The sequence below is a fragment of the Cebus imitator genome, unplaced genomic scaffold (assembly GCF_001604975.1).
Source record: "Cebus imitator isolate Cc_AM_T3 unplaced genomic scaffold, Cebus_imitator-1.0 Scaffold652, whole genome shotgun sequence".
NCBI classification, from domain to species: Eukaryota; Metazoa; Chordata; class Mammalia; order Primates; family Cebidae; genus Cebus; species Cebus imitator.
The window spans coordinates 63911-81034 of record NW_016107967.1 but is presented as its reverse complement, the minus strand read 5'-3'; the positions used below and the strand labels follow the sequence as shown (position 1 = coordinate 81034).

The 17124-nt window shown below is 35.7% G+C and overlaps 1 protein-coding gene across 1 annotated transcript in view; it reads right to left on the bottom strand.

Annotated features, from left to right (window-relative positions):
- The window catches only part of ITFG1 (integrin alpha FG-GAP repeat containing 1), a gene marked incomplete at its 5' end in the record, with an annotated part of 101875 nt that overhangs the window by 52292 nt on the left and 32459 nt on the right, over window positions 1-17124 (bottom strand). The window contains one exon of the mRNA XM_017517890.2: window positions 8321-8399. Coding sequence (XP_017373379.2) covers window positions 8321-8399 — 79 coding nt within the window. The remainder of the gene's footprint in view (window positions 1-8320; window positions 8400-17124) is intronic.

Sequence of the window (17124 nt, the reverse complement as noted above, 5' to 3'; positions counted from 1 at the left end):
TCAGGAGATTTGGGGCTGAGATGATGGGGTCTTCTAGATATACAATCATGTCATCTGCAAATAGAGACAATTTGACTTCCTCCTTTCCTATTTGAATACCCTTTATTTCTTTTTCTTGCCTGATTGCTCTGGCTAGAACTTCTAGTACTATATTGAATAGGAGTGGTGAGAGAGGGCATCCTTGTCTAGTGCCACATTTCAAGAGTTCTTTATATATTATGGATACTGATCCTCTGTCAGCCATGTGATTTGCAAATATTTTTCTCTCAGTCTGTAGATTGTCTTTTCATCCTTTTAACAGCATCTTTCATGGAGCAAAACTGTTTAAGTTTTGATGAAATGTTATAAATATGTCCTTTAATGGGTCTTGCTTTTGGTGTAAAGTCTAAGGAGTCTTTGCCAAGCCTTAGATCCAGCAAGTATCCTCATGATTCTTGTTAGATGATCTATAGTTTCATATTTTACATTTATGTCCATGATCCATTTTGAATTAATTTTTGTACAGTTGTGAAAAACCTATCTTTCCTTTATTGCTTTTTGTACCTTTGTCAAAAATGAGGTGGGCATGTTTGTGTGGGCTTATTTCTGGGTTCTGTCTTCCATTCCATAATCAATGTGTATTTCTGCCAATACCAGTCTTGATTACTGTAGCTATAAAGTAAGTCTTAAAATTACATAGACAAATTCCACCTATTTATTCTTCTTTTTCCAATTGTTTCAATTATATCAGGTTGGTGCAAAAGTAATTGCGGTTTTGCCATTAAAAAATGATAAAAAGCACAATTACTTTTGCAGCAGCTTAATAGCTCTTTGGCCTTTCCACACATATTTTCTAATGCAATTGTTTATATTTATAAAATATCCTTCTGGGGACGTAGAAAAGAATTGTGTTAAACCTGCCAGGCAATTTATAGAAAATTGATATCTCTCTCTGTTAAATCTCCCAATCTATGAACCTCATGTAACTCTTCATTTATTTAGATCACTGATTTCTCTCACTGGCATTGTGTAGTTTTCAACATATAAGTCCTCTATATGTTTTGCTAAATTTACACATAAGATTTCACATTTTTTGAGTGATTGTGAATAGATACGTATTTTTAATTTTGGTGTCCATGTATGCATTGATAAGGTACAGACATACAACTGATTTTTGTGTTCTTGTATCCTACAACCTTGCTGAATGCACTTCTTGGTTGCCGTAGTTTTTGCTGAGTGTGTGCTTTTTATTCCTGGAGGTTGTCTATGTATACAATGATGTCATCTGGAAATGGTCAGAGTTTCACTTCTTCTTTTCCAACTTGGTTGCTTTTTGTTTCCTTTTCTTGTCTCATTGTAGTGAATTTACAATTAGAGTGGTGAGAGGAGATATCCTTTCTTAGTTCCTAATCATCCAGGCAGACCAGTCAGTCTTTTATCATTAAAGATAAAGTCAGCTGTAGGTTTCTTGTAAACATTCTTTATCAAATTCAGGAAGTTATTCTCTATTCCTATTTTATGACAGTTTTTATCATGAATAGTTTAAACTTTAGTGCTCTTTCGGTATCAGTTGATATGACCATGTGATTTGTTTTCTTCTTTACTGTGTCAATGTGGTGTACTACGCTGACAGATTTTTGAATCTTTAATTGGCATTGTGTCCTTGGCATAACCCCTACTTGATCATGGTGTATAATTATTATTATATAATGCTGTATGTGTTCTATTCACTAATTTTTCTTCTTCTTTTTTTTTTTTTTTGGTAAAGAAAGGGTCTTACTATGTATCCCAGGCTAGTCCCAAATTCCTAGGCTCAAGTGATCCTCCCACCTCAGCCTCTCAAAGTGCTGGAATTGCAGGCATGAGCTACCACGTTTGGCCCACTAATATGTTTTCATGATTTTTGTAGTTATATTCATGAGGAATATCTGTCTACAGGGATTTTGTACTGTCTTTGCCTGGTTTTGGTATCAGGGCAAACCTACAAACTAGAACATGTTTCTTTCTTTTTTTCTGAAAGAGACTGTACAGAATTTGAAGTTAACTCTATTTTATTTTTTTGAGATGGGGTCTTGCCGTGTCACCCAGGCAGGAGTGCAGTGGTGCAATCATGGCTCACTGTAACCTCAACCTCCAGTGCTCATGTGATCCTCTCACTTCAGCCTCCTGAATCACTGGGACTACGGGCACATGCCACTATATCCAGCTTATTTAGATTTTTTTTTTTTTTGTAGAGACAGGGTCTCACTATGTTGCCTGGGCTGGTCTCGAACTCCTGAACTCAAGGGATCCTCCGGCCTTGGCTTTCCAGAGTGCTGGGATCACAGGCATGAGCCACCACACTTGACTAGTTAACTGTATTTTAAATGTGTGGTATAATTCTTACCAATTGTGCCTACATATTTCTTTTTTGAAAGTTTTAAAATGGTGAATCCAATTTCCTTAGTAATTTTAAGATTATTCAAATGACATATTTCATACTGGATAATTTGTGATATTTTGTTTTTTGAGCAAATATTTCTTCTAAGACATCCAATATATGTGCATATTATTCCCTCATTATCCTTTTGATATCTTCAGGGTCCACAGTGATTCATCTGATTCATTCCTGATACTGGCAATTCATATCTCTTCTTTTTTTGGCTTTGTCAGTACTACTACAGATTTGTCAATTTTATTTATTTCCTGTTTAACTGATTTTATCTTTTGTTTTTCTGTTTTAAATTTCAATAACTTCTGCTCTTAATTATTTCCTTCCTCTTGTTTACTTTAGGTTTGCTTTTCTATTTATAGGTTGTTGAGGTGGGCTTACATTGTTGTTGAACTTACATTATTAATTTCAGACTTACTCTTTTCTTGTTATAGTATTCCTCTCAGCACTGCTTTGGCTGTGTCCCCTAGTTTTTGATATGTTGTAGTTTTCTTTTAATTCAGCTCAAAGTATTTTAAAAATTTCCCTTGAAAATTTCTCTTTGACCCCTGGATTATTTAGAAATACGATGTTTCAGTTTCAAGTGTTTAGAGATTTTACTATCTTTCTGTTGTTGATTTCTATTTTAATTTCATTGTGGTTGGAGTATACTCTATATGGTTTCACTTGGTCATATTTTTTGAGGTTTTTAAGTTAAAAAAAATTATAGCCCAGAACACAGTCAATTTTAGTGTATGTTCCATGGGTATTTCAACAGTATGTATTGATGTTGTTGGGCATGTTACCCTATAAACGTCTACTAGATCCTGTTGGCTGATGATATTGTTGAGTTCTATATCCTTGCTGATTTTCTAACTGTTTTGCCAAACCTTGAGAGAGAGACACTGAGGTCTCCAACTATAGATGTAGATTTGTCTACTCTCCTTTCAGTTCAATTTTTGCTTCATACATTTTGCAGCTCTGTTGTTTGATGCACAATTAGAATTGCTGTGCCAAGGGAGGGGAGAGGGGCTCAAGGTTGAGCTGATTACTAATGGCCAGCAATTTAATCAACAATGCCTCCACAATGACACCTCTATAAATCCCAGAAGGATAGGGTTTGGAGCACTTCAGGGTTACTGAACACATCCATGTGTTGGGAGTGTAGTATACCTTAAGTTTCACAAGACTTGTGCTCAGGACCCTTCCGAATTTTATCCCTATATCTCTTCATATGGCTGTTCATCTGTATCCTTTATAATATTCCTTATAATAAGCCAGTACATGTAAGCAAGTGTTTCCCTGAGTTCTGTGAGCCATTCCAGCAAATGACTGAACTGGAAGGAGTCATGGGAAACACCAATTTATAGACCCTCCATCAGAAATACTGGATGCCTGCACTTGTGATTGGCATCCAAAGTGGGGAAAACCTTGAGACTGAGCACTTAACTGTGGGATACGAGTCTGCCTCCAGATAGCGTCAGAATTGAATTAAGTTATGAGATACCTAGCTTGTGTTGGACAACAGGTTGTTGTGGGTAAAACCCTATACATCTGGTCACAGCTGTGTTCTGTGTTGAATGAGTGTGTATCAGAGAAGACATTCTTCCCCGACATCACAGCATGTGATTGCTTAACACCACTTCTTGCATAGAGTAAGGGTACACAGAAGGCAAAGGTTATTTATGTTTTTCTCAGATATATTAACAAATAGTTGCCACAGAGGAAAAAGGAAAATGTCTTTGCTCGGGATTTAAACAGTAGGGCCAAATAAGTACTTTATGGGATAGAAAAGCAATTCTTGGTCTAACAATGTTGTTATTCATAAATGACCAACAACTCACTAGTCTACAATATTTTGCCAATGTACTCCATTCTGCTAAGTTCTTAACAAATACTGTGTAGGGAATTTGTATGCCCATTGCAGATCTCTGGCTAATTCACAGGTGTAGTAAACAAGACCCTAGATTCAAAACCATAGGAGTTTAACCTCCTAAAAAGTTCATAATAAATGCACTTTATTTTTATTTTTAAAATTTGTTACAGGAACTATTGGTTAGAAAATTAATGACTCCTTTGTAACTCTGTAATAATGTTTGCTGTTCAGGCTTTGCTAAGAGGAATAAGACTGCACAGTAATGGGTAAGAATGATTATCTGTAAGCAATAGGACAGTTAGGCCAGGCCCTTACTGAATAATACTGATATATGTTGTTGTTATCTTTCTCTGGCAGTGGTTTTCAAACTTTTCTGACCATAACCCACAATAAAAACTACATCATGTTATTACCCAGTATGAAAACACACATACACACACACACACACACACACACACACACACACACAACTAAAGTAAAAATTTCATGAAACAATACTTTACTATTTGTGATGTACTCTGATCAATATATTTCTATTGTTCTCTTTTATTCTATTAAGTTAAACACCCTGAAAGCCACTACATTAATTTCATGACCCACCAACAGGTAGTGAGAGACTCTCAGCTGCTCTTTGATAAAACCAAGGCTGCAGTTTCTGAAATACATAAATGTAGTCATCTTCTTCCTACAGTGGGACATTCTCTGCTGATGGCATAGGATGGGATGGAAGGTATGTTTTAACCAAGTAATGTTTCCTTGGAGTTCAACATGCTTAACATTTAAACTGAAAATTTTCATCCTTTAAAACTTGGGGCAGGGTTTCATGATGGTATTCCCTTAGTCAATCAAATTAAGTGCTACTTCATTGCTTAGAATATTTTTATGCAGGAAATATAGCATGTATTTGAATATTTTTAAAAGCTTTTCCTTAAATTAAAAAGCAATATATATTTAGTAAACAAAAATGCAAACAAATATAAAAAATCCCAAAACCAACAGATAATCACGGCAACATAGGTTATTTTGTTTATGTATTTGTCCTATACACAGACACACTTAAAAATCACACACATACAATTTGCATTCTCAAGACGAAGAGATAATTGTGGTAACATTTTATATGTTGTTTTCTTTCTATATTTTTCCTATACACACACACACACTTAAAATAACACACATACAATTTGGATTTTACATGCAGATATGTCTTCCTCCAACTATTATAAACATCAAAGGTTATTTTAAAATATTTTGTAGGCTGGAGAATATTATGAAATGGGATAATTTATTATTTCTCTATTTATAGACATTTAGATTTTTTTCAAGTTTGTGAGTGCTGTTTATTTTTGTTTATGGTATCCTTCCATGAAAATTTGTGCATTCATTTGATTTATGCACTCAAAATCATTTATTTTTACCTTAATATTTTTTCATTTCCTTTTATGCCTATAAATTCCTTCCCAATTTCTACTCCAATCTAGAGACAGGTAAATATTAGATATAGTAAGATTAGATAAATTATTAGATTATAGTAATATTAGATAATTCCAATTTTCCATTACTCTTTTGGGGTAGATTTTTAAAAAATCATGCTAAGTTAATATTGTTCCATTCCCTTAAAAATATAGTACTGGGTAGTGAATATTACTGAATGGAGTTCAATACTAGGTGCCAATGCCTAGTTTGCAGTATAAGTTCAGTGAAACTTTTGTTGAATGAATCAACAGTCACAATTTTTTTTTTGAGATAGAGTTTTGCTCTTGTCACCAGACTGGAGTGCAATGGCATGATCTCAGCTCACTGCGACCTCTGCCTCTCAGTTCAAGTGAGTCTCCTGTCTCAGCCTCCTGAGTAGCTGGGACTACAGGCATGTACCACCACACCCAGGTGATTTTTTAAATATTTTAAATAGAGACAGGGTTTCACCATTTTGGCCAGGCTGGTCTCAAACTCCTGAACTCCGGTGATCTACCCACCTTACCCTCCCAAAGAGCTGGGATTACAGGTATGAGCCACTGTGCCCGGCCCAACTTTATCTTTTTTAAAAAATTAAAAAGAACTGAAAACTAGTCAACAGTTACAGAAATGTACAGAGTAGAAAGTGAATCTCTTGAAATTGTGTCCCTCAAGATAAATGTTGATTTAATGTATATCCTTTCATATATTTTTCCATGAAGTGAGAATTACACTTTACTTTTTTTATTTTTTGAGACAGAGTCTCACTCTGCCACCAAGGCTAGAGTGCAGTGGCATGATCTCAAATCAGTGCAACCTCTACCTCCCAGGTCCATGCCATTCTCGTGCCTCAGCCTCCTGAGTAGCTGGAATTACAGGTGCCTGCCGCCATGCCCAGCTTTTGTATTTTTAGTAGAAATGGGGCTTCATCATGTTGGCCAGGCTGGTCTTGAACTCCTGACCTCAGGTGAACCACCTGCCTTGCCCTCCCAAAGTGTTGGGATTACAGGTGTGAGCACCTGGCCTGAATTATTCATTTAACTGTACAAAAATATATGCAAATAGATGTTTACTGTTGTATTGTTGTTTTCTAGTAAAACAAAAAATAGAGGATTGGCTAGAGTAGTTATTGCATCTATGTAAGATAGCCCCAAATAAATCAGTAGTATCTGTATAAACAGACATGGAAAGATGTACACAATGTATTATTATATGAAAAAAAGAAAAAGTATTTTAAATATTGATGTATTGCTATAACAAGAGATTTTCCCATTTTAAAGCATCAGTGCATTCCTTAATCATCTACTTGATTATGTTAAGTAAGCCATTCTTTAAAAATACAGATAAATTTGTTAGTTTTTAGATAGGATTTTTATTGATATTCCACCAGTGAATTTAGTTTTTGGTTTTGAGTATGCTACCTCTGCCTGAGTTATACTAGGTTCATGAAATGCAATAAGTAACTTCATCTTGTTGTCCTGTATTCCAGAATATCTTACCTAGCACTGAAATCATCTGCATCTTAAAAGTCTAAAAGAATTAACTGATAAAACCAGCGGTTCCCAGAACTTTTTTTGTAAAGGTTTAATATGTACATGAATTAAAAACATAAAGAAGTAATTTGTTCAAATTATCTATATCCTTATTTATCTTGAACTGCTGCAACTGGTGGTGGTATATTAAACCATAGTTGTATTTGTCAATTTCTCCTTGAATCTTTTTAAACAAATTTTATTTTACGGAATGTTTCTGTGCTGAAGCAGCAGTGCAATTGAGACTCTTAAATGTGTGCAACTAGCTAAAAAGGTAAACTCATTCTGGTATATTTGATTTAGGTAAGGCCATTACATAACGTGGCAATGGCCATATAATGAGTTCTTAATTTTTTTTTGGCCAAAAAAATAGAGGAGTGACAGCAGCTCTGCTTATACTTCTTCAAAGCCAAAACTCTAGGCATCTAAAAGAAGCATATTAAGATTCCTTTTCTTATCTAGGTAACTGAAATTATCACAGTTGTATTTATTGTAATTTGGATCTAACCTCAGTCAGTCAGCCATCTGTTAAAACTAGACATCCTCTGCTCAATCTTATTTCTTTTTTATCTTAATTGTAATTTCCTTTATTACTTATTTAAATGTATAACTACATTTTTCTTTATAATAATATATCAAAAAAACCTCTCTATAAATTCCAGCTTCTATTCTACATATAAAAAAACTAGGAGTAGTTTATATTATAGTATTAATTGGATTTTTAATTTTTACCTCCTCTAAGATGAACTTAATTAACTAATTTGCTACTTCACTCTCTGACCAAGACAACACAAGTAATTTCACCTAATCTCTCTAGTACTTCAACTAAAAAATTAGGATAATGAGTTGGCTCCATCATAATAGGGATATATGAAGAATTGAAGCCTAACATTTCTTTGTCATGAGAACCTTATATAATTTACCAGTGTAAGTCTAGGGAAAGACTAAGCATAATGAAAATGAAGATTTTATTAAGTAGTATGAAAACAGTTTCTTCCACCAGTTTACCTTGCCAATATATTGACTGAGGAAGCTTTTATACATTATGGACATTGTATCTGGTCTTACCTGATCCATTTTTCAGATACCCATTTGCATCTACAGTTGTATACATGATATAAGGTCCAGGTTGATTCACTCCAAAGGGCTGCAATAGAAACAAAAAATAGTTAAGGCTTTGAAAGTAAGAGAATGACTGGAAGTTTCAGGCAAAACTCTTTCAAAGCAAAAAATTCTTATATAGATGACAGTTTCCTAGACACCCCTTTCATTAACAGGTAGCACATCAAAAGAAAACCTCTCGTTTATTAGGATGTTAGTGTTAATAATAAACAAAAAGAAAACCTGATTAGTAGAAAATTATCAAGACTTTAAATGATTTAATAGTTGAATTTATATAGTTCATTATTTTAACTGGGTATTTCTAGAATCAAATATTCTGTTGAATATAGTATTGCTTTTTCCCTTCAGCGAGGGATTGGATATGACTTACATTTTCCCACTAAAATATCAACACAAGTAAAATCCATCTATAATAATTACAATAGAATAAAAAATACTGATGATTAGTTCTACCACATTTAAGCTCCTGCACATTTAAGGAATATATTATTATTATTATTTCTTGTACTTTAGGTTCTGGGGTACATGTGCAGATCATGCAGGACTGTTGCCTAGCTACATACATGGCAAGGTGGTTTGCTGCCTCCAACCCTCCATCACCTATATCTGGCATTTCTCCCCACTGAACACGCCTTGAGAATAACTATATAGAGGAACTGGATCAGGCTTTCTAGACCCTGTGTTCAAAAATCAGAACGACTGGCCCATGATGATGGGTAAGCTTCAGCTTTAGGATTCGTATCAGACACATGATGAACTAATTTTTTTAACTGAATACAGGTGGGAGAGAGAACACTGCTTTTCTTTGCCAATCTGCAAAATAAGAATGTAGATATAGGCCGGTGGCTCACACCTGTAATCCCAGCACTTTGGGTGGCTGAGGCGGGCAGATCATGAGTTCAGGAGATCAACACCATCCTGGCTAACACAGCGTAACCCCATCTCTACTATAAATGCAAAAAATTAGTCGGGTGTGGTGTCATGCACCTGTAGTCCCAGCTATTCTGGAGGCTGAGGCAGGAGCCCAGGAGGCGGAGGTTGCAGAGAGCCAAGATTGCATCACTGCACTCCAGCCTAGGTGACAGAGCAAGATTTCGTCTTAAAAAAAAAAATGTAGATATAACAGTTCACTAATTCTCTCATGAAAGTAGTGTGTAGTACAAAGCATAATATTAATCTTAACACATAAAAATATTTCTTAAGTTTATTTTGCATATTTGTGTGATTTCGTCATGAATCATTTAATAAATCAGTAATGTCTCATGAATAATTTCATGCTTATAGCAACCTATTTTCTCATAGCCATTGGAAGCATATGGACTTCTAAAGATCTTAAAGTATCAGTCAGGCAATTGTGATATTGATAAAATTATATTACTGCTTATCATCCTGGAGAAAAATCATTTTCAGAGCCTCAGTAGCCTATCTAAATGTCATTATTAACTTTTCTGTACTTTACTGGGAAGATCAGTAGGATTTTGATGCTGTGAAAAACATTCAAAAGAATTTAAAGCATTTCTTAAGCATTTTGTCATCTTTTCTTAGGACGTCCATTGCAATCAAGTTTCTTTACGTTCTATTTTATTAGCCTTGATTTCTAAAGAGAAGGAATATATAATTTTATTCAAGGCTTGAGGAATGTTCCAGAAAAAGGAAACAAGTTAGAGATAGACCTCACCATTGTAACTGAGGCACTGTCAATCCATCAGATTTTTCTTAAATGAAAAATAGTGAACAGACACTTTTCAAAAGAAGACATTGATGAGGCCAACAAACATATGAAAAAATGCTCATCATCACTGGTCATTAGAGAAATGTAAATTAAAACCACAGTGAGATATCATCTCACACCAGTCAGAATGGTGATCATTAAAAAATCTGGAGACAACAGATGCCAGGCAGGATGTGAAGAAATAGGAATACTTTTACACTGTTGGTGGGAGTGTAAATTAGTTCAACCATTGTGGAGGACAGTGTGGTGATTCCTCAAGGATCTAGAAATAGAGATACCACTTGACCCAGCAATCCCATTACTGGGTATATACCCAAAGGATTATAAATCATTCTATTATAAAGACACATGCACACGTATGTTCACTGTGGCACTGTTTACAATAGCAAAGACCTGGAACCAACCCAAGTGCCCACTGGTGATAGACTGGACAAAGAAAATGTGGAACATATACACCATGCGGCCATAAAAATACTATGCAGCCATAAAAAAGGATGAGTTCATGTCCTTTGTAGGGACATAGATGAATCTGGAAACCATCATTCTCAGCAGACTGACACAAGAATAGAAAACCAAACACCGCATGTTCTCACTCATAAGTGGGTATTGAACAATGAGAACACATGGACACCGGGATGGGAACATCACAATAACAGCTGAAACTACCTAAATTTAATGAACAACATTAACTGTACACCCCCAAAGGTCAATGAGCACCAAGTAGGGTAAACTCAAAGAGCTCCACACCATGATATGTCAAGTCAAATCCTACCTATCGTATCATAGTTAACATTTTGAAAGCCAAAGAGTGAAAGTTGAAAACAGCAAGAGACAAGCAATTCATCATGGACAAGGAATCCTCAGTAGGATTAACAGCTCAATTCTCATCAGAAACCCAGGAGGCTAGAAGGCAGTAGGCTGATAAATTCAAAGTGTTAAAAGAAAAAGACTTTCAGCCAAGAAGTCTTAAAATCCAGCAAAAATATCCTTCAAAAATGAAGCAGAAATTAACATACAGCCAGATAAAACCAGAAAGAACTTGTTATTAGCACACCTGACTTGTAGGAAATATTAAAGGGAATTCTGGCTCATCTGAAAGAACATTAGATAGTAAACTGAATCCACACAAATAAAGAGTACTAGTAAAGGTAACTGTAAGTATTCTGCGAAGATGCCGTTGGAAAAAAAAAGGTACTGTAAGGGAACTGCAGGTATAAATACATTTTTGTTTGTAGCTCTTTTCTCCTACCTGATATAAAAGGCTATTGTTTGAAACAATAATTATAAAACCATCTTATTGGTCTTGTATTGCTTGAAGATGTAATTTGTATGACAATAATAGTATAAACTGAGGAGTGAATAAACTGAGATATGTTAGAGCAAAGTTTTTATAAACTACTGAAATTAAGTTGGAATTAATATTAACTAGATTGTTTCTAAATTAAGATGTTAATTGTAATCCTGAGAGCAACTACTAACAAAATAACTTTTTAAAAATAGGGTGAGGCTGGGCAGGGTGGCTCATGCCTGCAATCTAAGCACTTTGGGAGGTTGAGGTAGGAGGATCACCTGAGTTCAGGAGTTCAAGGCCAGGCTGCCCAACATGGCAAAACCCCATCTCTGTCAAAAATACAAAAATTAGCTGGTGTGGTGATACACATCTGTAGTCCCAGCAACTTGGGAGGCTGAAGCAGGAGAATCCCCTGAGCCCAGGAGGTAGAGATTGCAGTAAGCCCATATCATGCCACTGCACTCCAGCCTGGGCAACAGAGTTGAGACTCTATCTCAAAATAAATAAATCAAAATAGAGCGAAATAAACAACAAAAGAATTAAAATGATATCCTAGACAACAGATAACATTAAAGGATGCAGTAATGGTGGAATTGAGCAACCAAGAAAACATGACATATTGAAAACAAAACAATGACAGGCATAATCTGTTTTATCACTAATTTCATTAACTATAAATGAGTTAAATGCTCCTATCAAAAAGGCAAAGATTAACCAAATGGACAGAACAATATAACCAACTATGTGCCATCTACAGAAGACACACATTAAATTCATAGACAACAGATAGGCTGAAGGTAAAAGCATGGAAAAGTATACCATGGGAAAAGAAACCAAATGAGAACTGGAATGGCTAAACAGATATCAGACAAAATACACTTTAACACAAATTGTTTTTAGACACAAAAAAGGACATTGTATAATGATAAAAGGCCCAATCCATCAAGAAGACATAACAATTATAATTATATTGCACCTAACCAACAGACCCCCAAAGTACATTAAGAATTTGAGGGAGAAACAGATAATTCAACAATAGTTGAAAACTTCGGTATGCCAATTTTAATAATGGATAGAAGAAATAGATAGAAGATCAGCAGGAAAAGAGAAGATGTGAACAACACTGTAAACCAACTAGACCTAACAGACTTGTAGAGAACACTGCATCCAACTCTAGCAGAGTACATATTCTTCTCAAATACATGTGGAATGTTCTGCAGGAGGGACCTTGAGAACATAAAACAAGCTTTATGTTTTATGGTATGCTAGACCATAAAACAAGCTTTAGTCGATATAAAAGTATTGAAATTGTACAAATGATATTCTCTGATTGCAACAGAATTAATTAGAAATCAACAACAGAAGAAAATATGTGGAAATTAAACAATGTTTTAATAAATAAATACCATGCATACCATAACAAAGTAGGAAAAACTCATCGATAAAGTTGCAAAATCCACATTGCAATGAACCTTAAGACACTGTCACTTGATGACTTTTTGGTATATATCGATTATCTGAACAGGATATTAAAACACTCCCTTTTCTACTACATAGTTATGTGAAGCTGAATTTTTTTCATCTATTTCAACCAAGGCAACATACCACAAAAATCTGAATGTAAAAGGAGATAGGAGAATATGCTACTATCTTCTATTATGCTAAGCATTAAAGAGATTTGTAATAACATAAAGCAACATCTCTCTTTTCCCTAATATTTAAATATGAAAAATATAATTTTTTAAATAAAATAGGTTATGTTAAGATACTGAGTTATCTTTCAAAAACAAATTAATATCGTGCAGGTGTGGTGGTTCACCCCTGTAATCCCAGCACTTTGGGAGGTGAAGGCAGGTGGATCACAAGGTCAGGAGTTCAAGACCAGCCTGGCCAAGAGGCTGAAACCCCGTCTCTACTAAAAAAATACAAAAATTAGCAGGGTGTAATGGCAGGCACCTGTAATCCCAGCTATTTAGAAGGCTGAGGCAGGAGAATCACTTGAACCTGGGGGGCGGAGTTTGCAGTGAGCTGAGATTGTGCCACTCCACTCCAGCCTGGGCAACAGAGTGAGACTCCATTTCATAAAACAAACAAACGAACAAAATTAATATCATTTAAAATTATTTCAGTTTTAATTTCAAATAATGTCAGTAGATGTATTTCCCATCAAGAAAAGCTCTTTGGGGTTCATCGACCAAGAAGTTTGAGAATTGCTCTTTTATACCATCTATATAATGAACAATTCAATTCCCAATTTCCTTGCCCAACTGAAATGATACAACTGAGAGCTGGGCCTAGAAGTCTTTTGGTTTCTTATCCCATATGTCATAGCATTCAACTTCATTTTTTCTTCTAAAATAGTCCATATGACTGTTTAGTACAAAATATACTACAAATAGTCATGCTCATAGAAAATGTCAAGAGATTTGAAATACTTTTTACTTTGTGTTTCTTCTATACAATAAAGGAACAAGGAGTATTGCTGTATTTTTTATACCTTTTACATACTTGGGTTATATTAGGGCTTCCTTTTAAATGTCACATCTGATACTTGTTTGAAAGAATTCAGGGAAGTTAAATTTAGACACATTAGTGAAGCTTCAATTTTTCATACCATCAGTAAAAAAGGACTATCATTGGTTCTGTTTTTCTCATTCTAGCATGTGTCACATTGATGTAATGCAGTTTAGGTGTTATATTATATAGATACTTTCTAACTAACCTGATCTCTTGTATGCGTACTGACACATAAAATTGGGGCTGGAATACTTCTATTTTCTCTAGAGACTTTTTTAGCAGCCTGGCCAAATCTTGGTGGTTTCTATGTTAGTGTCAATTACTTGGTTACCTTAGGGTTTGTTTCAAGGTCTTGGGCACCTACAATGGAGTGCAAATATATGCTAAATCACTGGCTCAGGATGATGAAATAAAAATGAAAAAACATATAAAACATATTGTATTAGGTATAATCAATAATTAGGTATTATATGATATATATTCATTATTATAAAATATCAGAAAAATAGCTGGCTTATAGAATAGACTTAATTTTTCTCAAAGGTAATTGTTTAAAATCCTGTTTTAAGTGAACACTCACTGGCATTTGTTCCTATCTTCGTTAACACTAGCTGTACTGCCCAATTTAGTTTAATAGTGAATTTTTTATATTATTTTTTACTCATTTCTTTAAGACATTAAATAAAACACCATTTCCTTTAATTTTGGTTATTTTCCTATGAAAACTGCATGGTATTTTCCCTCTGACCAAGGTAAATAAAGAACTGTAAAATGGCATATTAAATGCAGAAAATACCCAGATCATCATTTTTTAAAATCTTTGGTACAGGAAGCATGATATTACCACTGTCAGGTGTGACAAAAGAAAGGCAAATAGAATTAAGGAGCGAATAATATTTTAAGGAATGTCAAATACATGTCTGTTATAATCAACAGTGGTTGAAGCAATGCCTGCCATACTTTAAAGCATGGCAAAACTGAGTCAGATCATTCACTTCACCAAAGTGAAGACGGTTTTCTTGTTTTGTTTTTGAGACAAGGTCTCACTGTGTTGCCCAGGCCAGAGCCCAGTGGCACGATCACAGCTCACTGCAGCCTTGACCTGTGCTCAGGCAATTCTCCCACCTCAGCCTGCTGAGTAGCTGGGATTACAGGCATGTGCCACCACATGCAGCTAATGTAAAACATTTTTATTATGTAGAGACTGGATCTCACTATGTTGCCCAAGCTAGTCAGACTAGTCTTGAACTCCTGGGCTCAAGCAGTCTTCTGCCTCAGCTTCCCAGCATGCTGGGATTACAGGTGTGAGCCATGGCGTCTGACCCAAAGATAAATGTACTTGGCCTGTACTTTGTCAGAATGTTCCTAAATAGAACAGGTAAAAGCCTGAGACCCTTTCTTAGGAGGTATTTCTGTAAACATTAATAGGGAATGTTTTTCCTTTGTATCAGAGCTTTTCCAGAATGCATTTCTATTGTAAATAGCTTGTAATTTATTTTGCAAGTATTCATACTTAACAGTGAATATGCTATTGTGGTGAGAGATGCCATGGAAAATTTATCAATGAAGGCTCATTAAAAAGCAAACCGAATTCTAGAGAAAGCAACAGTAGTAGGACTAGGCATAGGGAGCTACGAAACCACAGAAAGTGGATTCAATTCCATGTCAAAGGGGAGCCAGGGAATGCTTTCTTGGAGGAAATATTGTCTGAGAGCCAACCTGAAGGTCACACAGAGCAAACTAGGAGAAGGTGGAGAAGAGGAGACGTTGGTATAGAGGCAGATATGGGAGCAGGAGGTGACAGAGGTGACAGAACATAGTGGTTCAGGGAGCTGATTATAGAGTTGTGGGAAGGCAAAAGGAAAAACTGCAAGAGATAAGGCTGAAGGGGTAAACCTGGGCTCTATCTCAGGAAGCTAGATTTAGGTTATCTCTAAAGGGCAAAGGGGAGCCACTGAAGGTTTGTGTTTTAGAAAGATCACTGTAGTGGCATCCTTTTGAAGGATAGCTTAGATGCAGCAGTCAGGCAAANAAAAAAAAAGGCCTGAAATAAAGAATTAGGACAGACAGAAGGGACATTTGTGGGGAAAGAATGATAATCTAGTAAACTGGGGGACAAGGGAAAGGAAAAAGTAACTGAGCTAGGGAACATGGGAAGAGGACTGGGTTTTGAGGTGTGGGGAAGATTTCAGTTTTAGAGGTCCTTCCTTGTAAGGCACTCAGATATAAAGTCTGATGTTCAGGAGAGTGGCTGAGATCACTTAAGAGAGCTTCCAGTAGTCCCTGCTCATGTGCAGTTTCATGTTCTGTGGTTTCAGTTTCTCATTATACAATATCATAATGTATTTTGAGAGAGAAATATACACATAATCTTTATTACAGTATACTGTTATAATTGTTCTATTTTATTATCGGTTATTGTTAATCTTTTACTGTGCCTAATTTCTGAATTAAGCTTTATCATAGGTATGTACTCGTAGGAAAAACAAGGTGCATAAGGTTCGGTACTATCCAAGGTTGCAGGCATCCACTGGGGGTCTTGGAATGCATCTCTGTGGATAAGAGGGGACTACTGTATATATAGTGAGAAGAGAATCAAGGATGGAAACTGAAAATCATCGACATTTAAAAGATAGGCAGAAGTGAAGTTTATTCATAAAGGAACCTGCAAGAATGACCACACAGGTAGGAGGAGAGCTGGAAAGAAAGAGCCTGAAGGCAGCCGAGAAATGGGGGTGTTCCTAGAAGTGTCAGGAGTATCACATGCAGCTGCAGTGGCATGAAGGATACTAAGGTGAGGAATTCCAGAGATCCAAATGCAGACGACTCAAGGAGTTTGGCTGAGAAAAGAAAACAGAGATGGGTAGTAGCAGGAGGGGATGTGGGTTTCAGAAGGTACATACGTATACATGTATAGACAAGAGACTTAGGCATCCTTAATTGCTAAAGGAAAGAAACCAGCAGACAAGTGGAGGCTGGATACATAGGCCAAATAAAAAGTGGAACAAGGCCAATAAGGTTCCTCAAGAAGAGGCAGGTGTGACCCACAGCACAGCTGGCACCCTGATTTTCAGTCAAGAGAAAAAGCAATGAGGATGGGTGTGGAGGAAGGGATTATGTTTAGTGCTGCAGAGGTCAGATGACAAATTATTAAGCACCAGTCCCTCTGCTAGGTTCTGAGATATACTTGCAAGAAAATAAGATACTGTT